Below are 17,639 nucleotides of genomic sequence, written 5' to 3'. Positions count from 1 at the left end.
AATGAGTCCTTCATTAATTAACACAAATCAAAAATCAATGAATTTGTTATTAATTATTTTTTAATGGTAATCAAAGATTTGCTGTGTATAACTGCATCTCAAAGTGAAAGATAAAATGTGTGCTGTATTATAGTTAGATGAATAATACTAATCGGTAACTGTTATATATGCCTTTTATCTTTGATAATTAATAATTTTACATTGATAGTTTAGTTTAGTTAAAAGGAAACAACTGTGATTAATGTATTCATGTTTTTAAAATCCATACATATACAGTGAAACGTCACTAAAATTTGACGGTTTTGGGACAAGAAAATTGTCATTAAGAAAATTATGCTAATAGATAGATAAATCTTGATGGTTTTTAAAAGAGGTCTTTTAAGTGCAAATGACTGTGTCCATTTAAAAGGGTGACAAGATGTATTATAGTTTCCAACATGTATAGTAAAGAAATTTTTTCATAGTGGTAACACTAGCTATGTTTTAATGAATAAATAAATACTTCTGTAATAACTAAGCTTGGTGTGTAAAGCAAAATTTGTGTATGTAAAGATAATAAAATATTCTGTATAAAAAATATTTGTGCTATTTAAAATCTATATTATTTTAACTTGAATTTCATTCAATAGTACTTTGAAAAAATTGTTTAAGCTGATAATAATTTCTTTTATTATTATTAAGTTCTAGTCAATGAAAATAATTTTGAAAATCACCTTTAACTATCTAGCTAAACGTTATAGAAACAGCTAACATTTAACTAAATAGTTTTTATGTTAGCTATTTGCAAACTATTTATATATTTTTTAGTTTCTGACTAAAAAAGTTTTAAGGTAGTTCAGAAAATTTTTTCATATGCTAAAGAGAGCAATTCCAATTAGGTTTTTCCTCTTTAATATTTCTCCCCCTTCTTTCCTAAATCTGCAGATGCACTGATAATCTGTCCTGCTTGAAGGTTATTTCTGCTACCTAGAGCTTATATGTATACAGTCAAACTCTGTTATAGTGAACACCCGGATAGAGTGAACGAAATGTTCGCTCCCTTGCCTTAATGCACATGTATAATGTTTTTTTTTGTAGATATAGTGAACCAAAACAAGAGAGGAAGTTGGATATTATGAACTTTTCTCTGCTGTCGACTGATTTATTTTCTTCACGTTTTCGTAATAATTTTGTAATTTCTACTTCAAAATAAATACATGTACCGATTTTTAAAACTGCATGGAATGTAGCAGTAAGCATTTTCCTTGTTTGCGTCATTATTGAATAGTATTATTAAATCGGTTCAGCATTCAAAGAAGCCGCAATCTTCCAGTATCTGGACAAATGCTTCAAGTCAAAGCCAATGAATTTGCTGAGATTACTTTCAAGAGCTCGAATGGATGGTTAAACAGGTTTAAAAACCGGAATAACATAAATTCAGAAACAATTAGAGTCGAGAAGTGTTTCGTTGTGGATTGCGCATCAGCTAAAGATTACAAATTTTTTTTTGATTTTTTTACGCAAGGCGAAGAGTCATGAAAAGTAAAAGTGAACACATTTTTGTTACTATGTATTATTTTTCAGTTATTTTTGTATTTAATTTTATGGGTCATTTATTTAAATGTGTAATAAAATGGGGAAGTTTGGAAGGATTAATTAAAATTGTTTGGAGAACAGATATCCGGTTATAGTGAACCGGAATTTCGATCCCTCGTATTTTCACTCTAATCAGAGTTTGACTGTATATAAAATCTATTAGTTAAGTGGCTTTTTAGGTGAGGTTTTGCTGTATTATTTTTATTTCAGTAATTGGTAACACTCTTATTTTTTTCTAGATGAATATTTTCTCAGTCATTATCAAAAAATTGAAGAAATCACTTCCCAAAAGAAACTTTGTATATATAATGAGAAATGGGGTTCTCAGCTCTTTCATTCAATGGAAATGTATCCTTACATTACAACCACCTTGAAGAAGGAAGAAGAAACTGACTCGTGTCCAGTAATTATTCTTTTATTTGAAATATTTCTGTTAATGTGTTACTACAGTTATAATTGAGGGCTAAATCTCGCATTCATTGAGATTTTACCCCTTCCCTGATTATCCTGATTTATTTTGCAAATATTTATTATCCCGAAAAAACAGCAGAATTTGTCAGCACATTTTGTTTTACTCGGCCAGAAGCAAATAATAATAATCTGCTGTGATTTGAAGTTTGCCAGGTTTTGTTTGAAAGTTTTGCTGTTGGATTATGAAAATGCACACATGTTTTGTACGATCGTTGCTGAATTTATTTAGAAAAAAGGGTAAATAAAAATGGCATATCACTTCACTGGTGTTCGGAAAGTATCATTTTGTGCTGTCTCTAATATTTAACTTTTTTTTTATTTGCCCGAAATTACTTGGGATAGTAAACTGATGGTAAATTGAATGTTTTTTACACATAAAAAGAGAATTCAGATTTCATTGGAAAACTTGTGTTTTGTTTCAGGTTCTTGTATTTATTAATGAAATGGAAAAAAATGTGCTGATTTTTTGCAATTTTTTTTTCAAAAAAATTTGCATGGGAAGCGGTTAATTGCTGTCCTAAATATATATTTTTAGAATTCTGTTTTTTTAAAGAAGAAATCAATCAAACATGCACTTTAGGAACCATAATCAACATTAAAGTAAGAAAAGATAAACTGATTATTAGACATCATCGTTGGCATTTCATTCAAAAGAAACTGAATGAAATGGAAGAAACTGATAATGATTTGATTAGCTATAAGTCTTAAAAGAATGGCTTATGTTAAAGTTTTCATGTCTACTTTAGAAATCTTTAGTTAAGTTATACTCAGTCTGAGTCAGTCTGTTCCTGTTTTTTTTTTTTTTTAAATTCTTCTTTGTGATTTAAGAGATTTGGATGACATGTTTTTATTTGCTTAAATAAACAGGGTGGCCACCCACCTGGAATTATCGGGGAATTTTTTTTTATATTGGAAAAAACCTGGAGAATCAGGGAATTATTTTAAAGAAAAGCTGGAAATTTTTTCGTCAATAATTGTTTTAATTTCACTAATTTAAATTATTTACTAATTTTCTTAATTTAAATTATTTCATCCATTATACCCACTTTTTTAGACAAAAATTTATCGCCAAATAGTTGAAATATCATCAACTTAGCGATATTTTGCTTGCATCAAAATTTGCTCCATTGCAGCCCTGTTAAACTAGAATTTCGCATAAAATTCTCCCACGGTTGCTTAACGAATGTGGAAACATTTGACCTCTATGCAGACTATGGGACTGTGCAATTTAGGAAAAGCAAAGATTGTGCTGGACGTGGAAGAGGGGATTAAGATATTAACTTCTGTTTTCAAATTCTGTCCTTGGGCTGAATTCATTGATGGCTCAAGTTTGTTCCGATACTTTGGTGGTAATTTATTTTGACAAAATGTTTTTGTATTTTTAACTTCATAAAATTCTCCAAAAATTAGTTGGTTATCATTTAATAATAACAGATTTTATGTTGCATTCTTTTTCTGAAAGCTTTTATACTCCCATTCAAAGAAATCTGTGAATTATTTTTTCTCAGCAAACCAAACAATCACATATTTTTTTTACAATCGCTAACAGCAATGTTTGTCGACAAATTGTTACAATTGTTGCATTAATGCTAATTTTTTCTATTTCATTTTAACCTCTTATAACATATTTTAATTTTAAAAAAAATTTAAGAACTAACTATATATTATAATTTAATTTTACTGTTTTGTTGGTCAATATATGATTTTTGATTCAAAATGTGAATTGTATACTTATCACAATATTAAAAGTTCGTAAATGTTGCTTGCTTTCCAGAGATGATATTTCTAAAACTATTCCTCCTTTTACCCTAAAAAGCTTACAAAGACTAAGGAATGTATAGGAAATATATTAAATGATAAAATATATTTTAAACATAAAATATATATATGTATTTATTCATGTGTGTTTAATACGAAGAAGGAAAATGAAACTATGTCTTTAGATTTGAATTCTTTAAATATTTTAATTTCAAATAAGAAAAAAAAGTATAAAATTTAAGGAATTTTATCTTTTTTTTTTCTATAGAGTATACAACAAAAAATTTGACAATTTTACATTTGTGACATTTATTTTTGTATACTGAATCTCTTAAAATAATAATGCTAATTCAAATAAACATTATTTAAAAATTTTACTTATGATCAATGAATATGATCAATGAATTTTATAAAAAGCACTGTTAAGATAAAATACAGAACACAGTACAGCTTTATATTGAAATGTAAATGTGTTGGTACACTTATGACTTTCAATGAAATAGGAAATAAAAATTCTTTAATTAAAATGAATATTTCAGAATGGCTATTTAATAATAAAAAATATGTTCTATTCTTAGAAGAACTGCATGGAATATTTTAAAAACAAAGAAAAAGTTTATTTTTAAGAAATCAATCATCAAAAAGTAACAAAAACTTTGTCGCACAAGAGTCATCGTACACTTTCAAAAAAATCTCTGCCTATTAGTAAATATTCTAATTTTTCTAATTAGTAATATTTAGTAGAGTTTCCTTTCACATCTACAATAGCTTTTATAAGTTTGTAAATAAATTAACTAGTTTTTTTTGTCGGGTTTTTTTTTATTAAATTTTACAGAAACTTTTACAACACTCATTTGTGAATTAATGAACTTTTTCACAAATTTTATAATTTTAATCTCTGATATGAAATCCTTTTTTTAAGCATTTTATCACATATTACACAGTGTAATAGGACACATTAAACTAATTTAACAATATTCATTACTGATTTACCTCTTATGAGGACAAATTATCAACTTTCAAATTTGGTCTATTGTTTTGTTATGACCATGAGCCGTTTTTAACTGATAAAAGAAAATATTACGGTGAATCAAAAATTAAAATATAATTTTGCTATCACAAGCTTGATACTAAATTGCAAATAAATATATAAAAATTTAAATGAAAAATAATTAAAGGAACAAATTAATGCATTAGACGATAATTTTAATTCTGAAATCGGAAAACATTTAAGTGTACAATGACTTTCGTTGGGTTAAATTTTTGTTACTATTTGATTATTGATATCCTAAAAATAAACTTTTGCTTTGTTTTTAAAGTTTTCCTAAGATTAGATTATACATCTTATTATCAAATACGCATTCTGAAATATTCATTTTAATTAATGAATTTTTATTTCCTATTTCAATAAAAGTTATAAGTGGACAAACACTTTCGGGTGCCACTGTAATTATAAAAAATTATTAATATATAATCACCTGAAACGATTTTCCCTTTTTGCGTAATGAAAATATATTAAACAATATTTATCCAAGGTCTTATTGATCATTCTGTTTTTGTCGTTTGCTAGGTACACTTTGAAGAAAAACTACTTGAAACAACACATTAAAAAAATTTATTCAATAAAAACAATATATTCTACAAGCTAAACATATTTTCTCCACGTCTTGATTTTTTAAAAATTAATGTTGTACCAAAACATTAAAAAATAAATGAAAAATCTTGCCAAATTGTCAAAATAAATTATTTTTTTCAAGATGATATGTTAAAAAAATAACATTTTGAATAAAATATTTTATAATATAGACACTTTTCTTGTACACATCCTGCACTTTATAAGAAAAAAGAAACACAAACCTGGAAATTTTAAGATTTTTTTCTGGAAAACCTTGAAAAATCAGGGAAATTTGAAATCTGATTTGAGTGGCCACCCAGATAAAAATTTACAAATCCTAACAAGTAATTTTATTTTTTTTATTTTAGAGTGGAATATTTATAAAGGGGAAAAAATGGAAAAAATGTATTTTTTACAAGTAATATACATTCAAAAATTTGTTGCAAAAATTATGGCATTATACTATGTTTATTATGAGCTAGTAATGAATATCATTGAATGTTTTGTACTACCTTAATTTAGTTATATAAACATCAATAATCAGGAGAAAAAGATAAAACATAAATGTCATTATTAAATTCCAATTATGGAACTAATATTTCCATAATTATGAGAATAGACAATTATCAAAATCATTGGTAGAAACAATTCTTGACAAAGTCAGCGCAACTGAAAGATCTGAGGTCATGTAGTAATAAGCCACACTTTTTTCAAATGGTGACATTTTATTATTGAACAGTTTAGTATTGTTCCCAGATATGTGATTTAAAAATGATCGTAATTTCCATTCGTTAACAGAGCACATAGCTTTCTTTGAAATCATAGTATTTTTCTCTGAAAAAGCTATCTTAAACATTTGGAAAAAGGGACTCATCATAAAATTTGCTCAAGTGCTTTAGTTAGAAATGTAAAAAAAAAAAAATTCTGGATCTGTAACACATATTAAATCACAGTAAATAAAATTTTCTTTTGGTATTTTTGTGTCAAAAAAAGAAGGACTCTCTGAATTACTTTTGATGTGATGTACTCAGTCTCAATGATTTCAAATCTGTTAATTAGTGCAGACAATATTTTTAGTTACAAAATTGCACACAGAAAAAACATACAATTTTTCTGCAAGCTTTGGTTTCCTCAAAATATAAGGGTAGCTGAAATCTGAAAAATAGGGTCACTATAGTTTGCTCAGGTTGAGACCCCTTAATGTTAAATAAATTTTTTTAATATTTTGGCATACCTTGAGCACATTGAAAAAATTTTCATGTAATTTTAAAATTCATTTATCCAAAGATAATTCATTACAAAAAATAATTTTTAATAATTATTTATTATTTTATTTAATAACAGATATAGAAATTTTGAATTGTAAGGTATATAAGTTTTTACGCCAGTTTTAAGAGTGTTATTTTATATAGCAAAATACAAATTTTGAACGAAATCCGTCGAATAGTTCTCCAGAAATCGAATTATAGAAGAGATATTTAAGACTCGATTTCTCGGGAACCGTTCGACCGATTTCGTAACCGATTCGATTTCAATTGACAGATTACTTTGAAAAAATATATATTTTTTTATTTTAGTTACGAGAAGCAGAAGATTTTATTTGCGACCTTTACATAAACAATTTACACATTATACTAAAGTTTGGATAAAAATTATGATCATTTACGAAGACATAAATTAAAATGCTTTTTTAATCATTAAAAATGCCTTTTACACTTCTTTTTTTTTCCTAGAAAAATTACTTCCATTTAAAAAACAAAATTGGTCACAAATAGGATCTAAAACAATAGGAAATGTTGAAATAGGAATGTAATAGGAAATGTTTTTAAAAATATAGAATGATAGCTGCACTGGAAAAATCTTAAAATGTCCGAATATAAATTTTCTAATGTTTATTTTTGAAAGCATATGTATGTACACATTCTTAATTGGATAAAAAGATGCATGAACTTTCCTGTGGCAGAATTTTTTGGGGCTTTCTGCGACAAACATCTCTAGCAATCATAACTTTCTACAACATACTTTTAATAATAACTAATACACATGTTATTAATGTTAAGTAACATGTTAAGTACATGTTAAGTAACAGAAACGTTGTACAGTAGGTAACCGATTATCCGGAACGATCGGGACCATCGCTATTCCGGATAACTGATTTTTCCGGTTTTCTGAATCGATACAAAAAGCCGTTTTAACCCAACTGAAAAAAATAAAAATAGTTGAAAATAATCTAAAAAAGAAGAATAAACGATGAAGTAATACATTAATGATTATTTCCAAAATGATGGTAAGGTAAACATCTTTCAAAAAATAAAGAAAAATCCTAAAATCTTATAAGAAAAAAAAAATTTTTTTTTTTTAAATGGTGGGAAAATTTATCGAATTTTGTTCCGGTTTTTTGGTTTTCCGGTTTTCTGATTTCCGGATAACGGGTTCTGTACTGTATTTACAAAGAAATGCCTATTTGGATATAATAAAATTGTATGCATTTTTTTAAAAATGAATATGAAATATTTTTTTTATTCAAATATCATGGGCAATATTCTCACATTTTGTAAGAGGAAAACACACTCATTATTTCTTTTTTCGCATTTTGTAAATCATCATCACATAAAAAAATAATAATTAAAAAGCGTAAATTCAGAGAAAGAAAAGAAAACCAATTTTTTTTTTAATTTTTCCCAAAAGGGAATTCAAAAAATCAGGAGCATTTCTTCCCCTCTGATGCTTGAAAAAGGTATACCTCGAGTATAATTGTGGAGGGAAAAAAATCTTTCAAACATTTCTACAGAAAAGAAATTTTTTGCTTCAATGTTCTTTATTTTTCATTCTTCTGAAATAAGAATCGAAAAATTAAGAACATTTCTTTCCCCTCCGATGCGCGAAAAAGGCATCTTTTAAATATAATTTTAGAGAGAAAAAAAATTTGCGGAAAAAGAAAACCAGATTTTTTTTACTTTCTAAAGGAAATTCTTTCTGCAAGAACTNATAAGAATCGAAAAATTAAGAACATTTCTTTCCCCTCCGATGCGCGAAAAAGGCATCTTTTAAATATAATTTTAGAGAGAAAAAAATTTGCGGAAAAAGAAAACCAAATTTTTTTACTTTCTAAAGGAAATTCTTTCTGCAAGAACTGCGACAATGTTGCAGGGATGAACACTTTTAAGTTAAATGACAAAATCTAAGAATTATGAATGTTTTAAAGACTCTCATTTATCCATTGGTGATTCAGTATTTCTGATGATGTTGTCTTTTATTTTCAGGTGTGCAATATAAACAAAATCCAATATATTGCCCATTTTCATGGGTCAATCTACGATGCTTTGACCCTTGAGAGTAAAAGTGAAGAGAGCAATCTAATGAGTGATTTCCCACTGTGTGGGACCTGTGTACAAACAGTCACTCTCTACAGTCGTTTGCATCACCATCGATACCACTTCTATTTATCAAGTTGTAAAAAGGTATACATCTCATCTTTTGCTCATTTCATTTTCATGCTCAAAAGTACTCATTTTTAACTAGTTTTGTTTTAGTTCTAAATTTTAAGAACTATTCTATTTTTTCCAAGTCAACTAAACGGGGGAAATAATTTTATTCTTGTTAGATGAAACATTTCAGATCGGATGCGAATTTTTTTTTGCCGGAGGGCTTCAGAAAATGCAGTTAAATATTATTATGAATGGGTAGCTTTCTTAAAAAAAAACATTATTTTCCTCTGGTTGACTTACACTAAAACTTATATTTTAAATTTTCCTTTGAAACTATGTCACAATTTCTGTAACTTTTTTTTTCACTGAGTGTTTTAAATCAATAATTTGCTAACTTTGTCAGTAAAAATATCCGTTTTTCATTTCTAATTACTATTATAGGTAAAAGAAGTTCAAAAGCAAGATGACACTGCTATTCTTGAAGATTGTTTGGCTGACACTGATTGGATATCTGAGGTGAAATTTTTTTCTTTCTTTTATGAATATCTCCCCCCACCCACTTTTTAGGAATATTGTTTGGCTGACACTCATTAGTTGTCTGAGGCTATTTTTTTTTCTTTTATGAATGTCTTCCCCCTTTTTTAATAATATTGTTTGGCTTACATTAATTACATATCTTGGGTGTTAAATTTTTTTTCTTTTATAAATGTCTTTTCCCCTTTTTAATGATATTGTTTTGCCGACACCGATCAAATATCTGAGGAGCTAGTTTTTATTTTATTTTATAAAATGTCTTTTCCCTCCTTTTTGTAATGATATTTCTCAAATTATAATCAAATTTCAATTCAAACTAAATGATTTATTATTATAAATGTTATAATGGTTTGATGTCAGTCTTAATTTGAGTACATTTTTGTACAATTCTATCTTTTAAGCATAGAATTTTTCACTAAACTAATCATTCAATTGTGCACTTGCATGGTTTTCCTCTCATTGTAATGAAATGTGGGTTATCTCCGTCGAGTAGTCCTCCTACCGATACTAGTTTGTTGCATTGCTCGATCCAGGGATTTCCCTGTATTCCAGGTTGGGTTCAAAATTACATAGCTGCGAATTTGAACTTTGATATAGTCAAAAACTCACAAATTGGTTGGATGTTCACCCCTAGTTGTAAAATAAAGCTTAACACTAAACATGCCAAAACCGGTCACTAAACTCATAATGTGGGTTTATGAGTACGACACGCAATCCAGACATCAGGCAAGTGAATGGCGTTCATCAGATGGCATTCATCAAAGTAAAAATCGCAGGAAGCACTTATGGATATACCAAAAACCAAATATAAAAATATTTCAAGGATTGGATCAAGCGCTGTCATAAGTGTGTTACAGTCGATGGGGATTACTTTGAAGGGGATAATATAGATTTAGATGAATAAACTTATATTTCTAATTTTCTGAATAAATTCCGGGAACTTTTTGATCAAGGTGGTATGTTAAATATACGTTGAGCAAGGTATTAAAAATTCTTATTCTTTGTGTTTGTAATGCATAAAAATTGGCAATATACAATTTTGTTTCATTATAATAAAGTGTTTTTAGTTTATTTCCTTCCTAAAATCCACATTTCATACACTCAATCAACTCCGGTCATTTGACTGACTATGGTAGAAATACGTGTATATTAAGTGTTGGTATGTTAACCAACGATTATTTCCTTTAAAGCATATTCGTAAACGTGCAACATTTTGGCAAGAAGTTTCATGGAATAAAATTATGTTACTCCTTTTAACCTATTCAGTATTCCATTTATTATTGTTTATTTTTTTCTTATAGATGTTTCAAGATCTTCTTGAAATGTGGAATGCCTGTGACAAGTACAGGTGACAAACTGATTGAGCTCATTGACTCTCATTTCCTATTACCCAGCCTCTAAATTCTTTTTTGAATAAAAGACATGAAACCAGCATAAAGCGGTCGACGTTAGAAACCATTCGAGTAATATTACTCATTATGTATATTTGCACGCATTTTAAAGTATTCTTTTCTATCAAGTCCATCTGAAACTGCTGGTTGAAGGTTCCAAGGATACTGAAGGTCACAAAAATATTTATTTCTTTTAACTTTGCAAATATGTATCATATATTTGTAAATTACTTTTTTCTGTTATTGGATTTCTCTCCTTTTTTTTTTAATGAAACCAAATTTTTTACATCATATGAATCTGTTTCTTTTTTTAAAAAAAAGACTATTAATCTGCTTATCTAAAATCAAAAAGAGCATTTAAGATTTTCCACAGTGAAGCTTTTTCAAAAATAAATTAGGTTCACAATCTTATTGAAATTTTTATTTATATGTTTCAAAATCTAATTTTAACCCGTATCCTATTCACCCGCAAAAGTAAGGATGTGCTAAAAAAAAACTGTCATTGCTGAAAAAGCAAGAAGAGCAAATAAACCTGGGTTTAACCGGTTGGAGTTGGAGATTCAACAACTATCAAGAATCTCTAACACCTTGAACCAGCTGATCTTGAATGTAACCAAACCTAGTCAGTTAGGCCTGAAGTCAATAACTAGAATACATGTTATTTTCCACATAATAACCCTTAACTATGAAAAACATCAGCATTGAAAATTATTAGGCAGCTACCTAATAATATATTCATATTTTGCTTTATCAACTTATGACATAGTTTCAGGCTTTCACTGACCAGGATTCTTTAGAACTAGTTTCAGCTGGTGTTGGAGACTCTTAAAGATTGTATTATCCTTCCCTGTGAAAAAATTAAAAGCAGAGAATATGAGTTTTTGGAGAATATCGCGGAATTCCACGTGTCTCGAGACCGTCGGTTCTCGGACTTCGAGGCTGATCAAAAACTTATAATCCGACGAATTATTCACGGAATTCCTCAATCTGAAATCCAAATTTTGAAGCTTCCGCTCATTCTCTATAACGAGACACTTACATACATGTGATTTTTCTTTCAATGGGCAGAATTCCGCCAATTGATTGTTTTGGTTTGGCGGATTTTCGTCAGTTTGAATATTTAAAACGACACCGCAATCCGTTTATATCGCGATTCGTATTCACACGTTTTGAATATCGAACATCCATTTTCGTCTTTCCTAATTTGAAAGTTACAATTTGCGATGCGTATTCACGCGGTTTAAAAATCGTACATTGTGATTTGAGTTCACACAATTTTAAAATAATATAGTCACACGATCTTAAAATCCAACGTCACGATTCATATTCACGCGATTTTGAAAATTCAACATCGCGATTCTTGTAAGAACTAAGATTAGTTGCTATAAAGATGTCATATTCATCATTAGTAGGTCATTTAATTATAAATCTGATTGAAAAAAATTACTTTAAATATGAAAAATTTATAATATATAAATTGATATTGAATTTTTTGCACATGAAATTTTCAAGGTTTTTCACTCCGCGACGCAATTACTCCCATTAAAGCTTTAACCGAGTAGAATGGATTAATTATCTCCAATTCGACCAGTCAAATTTAGGTTTTTATATTCATTCTCGTTGTAACATTTACGCTGCATTTATAAATTTCTTTATCCTTGTTACCTGACATCAGTCTCTAACTGGAACCGGTGATGGTCAAAGTGACCTAACATACATGTGATAATTGCATGATCAAGTGTGGTCAGGCTAAAAATGCGAGAGAAATAATAAAAAAAAACACTGTAGTGTTAGAATACTGATGGAGTCCTGTCCACCAATTCTTGGATTCAGTACCTGCCAGTTCATTATTATACCAAAGATGTTGGAGTTTGCTGTTCCATTCTAAAACGGAGATGTTTTTTCCCCGAAAAGTTGTGTTGCGACTTGTAAAAAATGTAGCTAGCTATTGATTTTAAAAGAAATATATATAGTTACAAAGATGTCTAAATGTTTGACGCTGTATATGTAAATCATAATTAAGTTTCAGTTTTTATATTTATTGTTTGAAAATTTTTTTTTTATATGTTTTTATCTTGGCCCATTTCTGCAAAAAAACAAAAACAAAAATTATTTCAACTTTACATTGCCAGTTTCTACTTAATATTAAAAATTCTCAATGCTGAAATACTTTCAAGTTTATATTAATTGTTATAATTTGTAAATAATAATTTATTAGTTTACTGAATATTAAACCTATAAATTATTATTCTTTATGTAAAACTGTTTTCAGGAGGAAGAAAAAATTCTTTAAGTTAATATTTATAAATGTATGATTTGATTAGTATTTTCCTTTAAATTTAGAAGCCTATTTCAACAAGTCTCTTTTTTTTCAACTTGGTGGCTTTCTATTTATAATTAATATTGTTAACTGAAACTTTTGCATTTTGATACTAACTATAAAAATAGCAAAACTTAATGAGTTTTTTCTTCAAATTATTATAAACATTTAATTTATAAAAGTAATATTACTCTCTTTTATATAAAATTTAAAAACGAATCTAAATATTTCATTAGCTTTTTAAGGCTTAAAGATTGTATTATCTGTTTAATATGCCTTATATCACTGTTTTGCTAATATATTAATTTGGAAGCAGCAACTCCGTTTTAGCTTTGCATTTGTAATTAAACTAGCTTTGAATAGTTAATTTTATCTTCAATTTTTTAACAGCATATTTTAGCATGTGTGCATACTCTGTACAAATAAGACTATTGTGAATTTGAGATATATTCCAAGTTTTGTATGTAGATATAGTTGAAGTTATATATATATATATATTTAAAAATGAATTGTTTTACTTCCTTTATATATAATTTTAGCTCATGAGTTTTTGCCTGTTGCCCTTAATTGCATGTATAAATACATGTATATAATAAATATCTATATATATATATATATATATAATGTGTTAGAATAATTGTTATTGTAAAGCATTGCCATCATTCATAATATATTTAAATAATTGAGATTGTTAATTTTTCTTGTTATGCAATTGCGCGTTTGATGTTTTGTTTCGACTTATTTCTAGTTGTCGGTGGGTTTTTTTGACTAAAGAACTGTTTTTCTATGTATTTTCAGATAAATTGTTACATTCATTTCTTGCAAGAAATTTATAGTAATTAATGTTATTACAAACAATGGTCACAAAATACCCATTTAATTATTACAACTTGTTCTCTTGATTAGGTGCCATAAACCAAAGCAACTTTGCCGGGATATAATTTTTTGTTTTCCAACAAATTGCTGAAGGAATCAGTTCTGAAGGCAAATTTCTCCTCCACTGTTAGATTCAGAAGTGCAAAAAAATATTTCGAAATTTGCCCTTGGTTACTGTAGCTCAGACTACAAAATATTAGTTTTCTTAAATGTTTTCATGAGCTTACCTGTGCTGAAAAAAATTCTACTGCGATTATTTTGTGTTGTAAAAATAGTGATTAAACTAAGCAATTCTTCATAAAATTAAATAAAAATGTGATTTCAAATATTATAACTGCAATGCAGGTTTCAGCGAAATTGAACTAAAGTTTTCACCAATCCTTAAGCGCCACTTTAAACTTAAAATTTCAATCTTGCATTTGTTTTTTGACAGTGTATGATGACTTTTTAGTTTCATATTTTTTCGAGAGGAAAATGGTTTAAATCTGTCACATCATAGCTAAGTAAATATTTTTTTTACTTCCTATTTTTTTGTTTGTTAAATCCATAAGAATAATTGACGTGTGTAGAAGAAATACCTAAAATATAATAAACATCATTAAAGCAAATTTAAACGTCGGAAATCAAATTTTTTAAAAAGAATTTTAAGTTACTTTACAGTTTCCTTAAATAAAAAAAAAGAATATTCAAACTGATAATAAAATTTTGACCAAATCTATGAAAGAAGGTAATAAAATAAATAATTTAACAAAAATTAAACCTTATTCCATATTTAGTATGAAAGTCTAACTTTTCTGAAATACTCTAATTGGCTTCTTATTTGTATTCTTTATGAATATCTAGGTGACATAAAAATGAACAAGTTGTAATAAATATTTTTTGTAATTAATCGTTCTTAGTGTTTTTCATTACTTAACCCAAAATGTAGGAATACCCTTAATGGATGAAATGAAATCGTTTTTAATATATTCTCCTCAATTAATAAGATGTCCGTCATTCAATCAAAAGTTGTCTTAACTTCACCCTTTATTACATCTATTATTATATTGTTTATTCCATGCTGTTTCCAACAAATGAGACTGTTTTTGGAGTTTATCCAGTATTTTTTAGATGTTTTTTATTCTTGGCTTTTGTTTTGAAAAATAATTAATGCTACTGAATAAAATTTAAGGATATTAAAAGCAAAATAATGACTCTCAATGCTCAAAATTATGGCAAAAATGTTATGGGAATTTAATCATAATTTAACAAATTAATAATTAATCGTAATTAACTACTGTACTTATTTTAACAAATTCATATTATACCTTTAAAATAATTAAGAAACTCACAAAATAATTGATAATAATGCAACTTGTTAAACATAACATGTTGCAATCAATCATTTTAATTTATTCTAATAAACTTTTCATATTGAAGACTGATTATCTGGGCTGAGATGTTGATGACCTATAAATTCAAAAATCTAAAAATCATCAAAAAAGATCTTTAAGTGAAAACATGTTTTAAGTTAGCTTTTAAAAATATAATCAGAAATTATATTCATAAATTTAACATGAAAATAAATAAATAAAATTTTTTGTTTAAAATATATGTAAAAAAATGTATCCGATAAATATATATTCAAAAACATGAAAATTGTATTGTATTATCAAATGTTTTTTAAATTTAAAAAAAAATGGTCTGTGGTCCTGAAACTAATTTTTTTATCTTCTCAACACCAATGCTTGTTATTGGAGCACATTTAAAGTAAAAAAATGAGAAATTTGTGCTCGAAAAATGGAAAATATTTCAAATTTCAGACGTATGACTGAGAAGAATTCTAAAAAACAAATGATCAAGAAATGTGAATAATACCCTTTAGGACTAAAAAAAGCATCTTAGCCCTACTAATTGTTAAATGTAAACACGTTAAAATGCTTATCTACAGGCTGATTTTCTTAGGAATATATGAAAAAGATACAAAAATTTTAGTTGGTATATTAGAAGGAACTGCTTGTTTCAGATATTTTAATGGCCATTAAATGATAAATGAGCTTTCTATCATTATAATGGAAAGGTCACTGTAATTTGGATTGTGCCAACTTTATTATTATTCTTTTTGTATTAATTTGGCTAAATTAATTCATTTTTCTAAAAGCATGTGTCAATACATCTTGGGAATTCAAAATAAATTTTTAGCCTTGTGGTTAAAAAAGGAATTTATAATTTGAAAAGCATGTTAATAGGCTACTTATAAATTAAGTGTTCAATTAATTTTAGCAGTCAATCCAGTTTTAGTTATGTATATTTTGTTAATTGACTACTTAGGTTAATGTAAATTGCCACAAGGTAATTTATGTAATTAACATGCTTTGAAATTCAGGATATTTAGTTTTCATCATCATTTTAGTCAAACAGCTGAATCATTTTTGTAGTGAGATTATATTAATTTTTTTATTGCTTACGTTGGTTTGTGCTTCCTTTTAAATTTATTCTTGTTTGAAAAAATAAATATTTTTATTTTTGAAATTGTTTTAAATTTCACTGTAAATAGTATATATATATACTTATTTGTTAAAATTGATATAATTTTATTGCAAATATTTGCCATTGTTTTCTTTGTTTCATATCTTTTGTTTACATCTTTGTGGAAAAATCCTGTTGTTTTTTTCATGATTTATTACTGTGATCATCAAAATATTATTATTTTGATTTACTAGTTTTTTGTTATGTGATCGCAAGAACAAGTTTTAATGTATCTAGAAAGAACATTGTTATTTATGTGTTGTATATATTTTTTTTATTTGCTTTTATCATTGTTTTGGATCACCAAATATTTTTACCCACTGTGATAAAAATCCAAAATTATTCAAACTTGCATTCATCTAAAATAAATTCTGATGGCTTGTTAAACTTCATGAATGTTGGCCATATTTTACATAACTCAACATTCTATAACTTTTCTGTGATTTTTATTTCTTTTTTAATATTAATGTTTTGTAACGCAACTTCAAAATATCTCTCCCCCAATTGTGTGCAGTGTTTTTGTTTATGGGAATGCCAACTGTTATAGATCTTCACCCTTTAAATCTAAATTCTGTTAATATCTATACCAATACATTGTTTTAATGATCCTATTTTGCATATAGTCATTATTATGATATGTTATATATTATGTGAATATATTAATATCTAATGATTATACATAATGAATATATCATGGTAATAAATATATGCTTGTATGTTATGCATTATTGAGATTATGTGTTCCATTATTAAGTAACACTTCTATTATTTTCATTTTAACCGTGTTTTTCACTTTATGTAATACATATATTGTTAATAGTTTTTTATTAAGCATTAACATCACTTAATAAGTTATAAACATCTTAGTGGGATTATAGGAGTACAGTATTTTTCTAAATTGTATATCATAGTTTTTTTTTCCCTTCCTTAAGAGTCAGGATCCTCATAAGCAGATGTTGAAATATAACATTATTCTAAATCATACCATTTTGTTTCTTAATGAGCCTAGTTTCTTTCCTCATAAACAGATTAAATTAATCTTGGTCTAGTAATTGACTCTTTTAATATGAGCAAATTTATCTAAGTGATGCGCTTTTTATTTTACTTTTTTTAAAGAAAAAATAATAATTTTCAAGTAAAAAATGCTTAAAGTAAAAAAGAAA

General features: G+C 27.0%; 1 protein-coding gene across 2 annotated transcripts in view; it reads left to right on the top strand.

Moving 5' to 3' along the window:
* The window catches only part of LOC107452495 (glutamine and serine-rich protein 1), a 34,824-nt gene extending 17,632 nt beyond the window's left edge, over positions 1-17,192 (top strand). For both annotated transcript variants that reach the window (XM_016068980.3, XM_016068979.3), the window contains exons 8-11: positions 1,815-1,978; positions 8,683-8,880; positions 9,289-9,363; positions 10,683-17,192. In XM_016068980.3, coding sequence (XP_015924466.2) covers positions 1,815-1,978; positions 8,683-8,880; positions 9,289-9,363; positions 10,683-10,733 — 488 coding nt within the window. In that variant the 3' untranslated portion in view covers positions 10,734-17,192. The remainder of the gene's footprint in view (positions 1-1,814; positions 1,979-8,682; positions 8,881-9,288; positions 9,364-10,682) is intronic.
* The last annotated feature ends 447 nt before the right edge of the window (positions 17,193-17,639 follow it).

The sequence above is a fragment of the Parasteatoda tepidariorum genome, chromosome 6, assembly GCF_043381705.1.
Source record: "Parasteatoda tepidariorum isolate YZ-2023 chromosome 6, CAS_Ptep_4.0, whole genome shotgun sequence".
NCBI lineage: Eukaryota > Metazoa > Arthropoda > Arachnida > Araneae > Theridiidae > Parasteatoda > Parasteatoda tepidariorum.
This window is presented reverse-complemented; position numbering and strand designations above follow the sequence as displayed.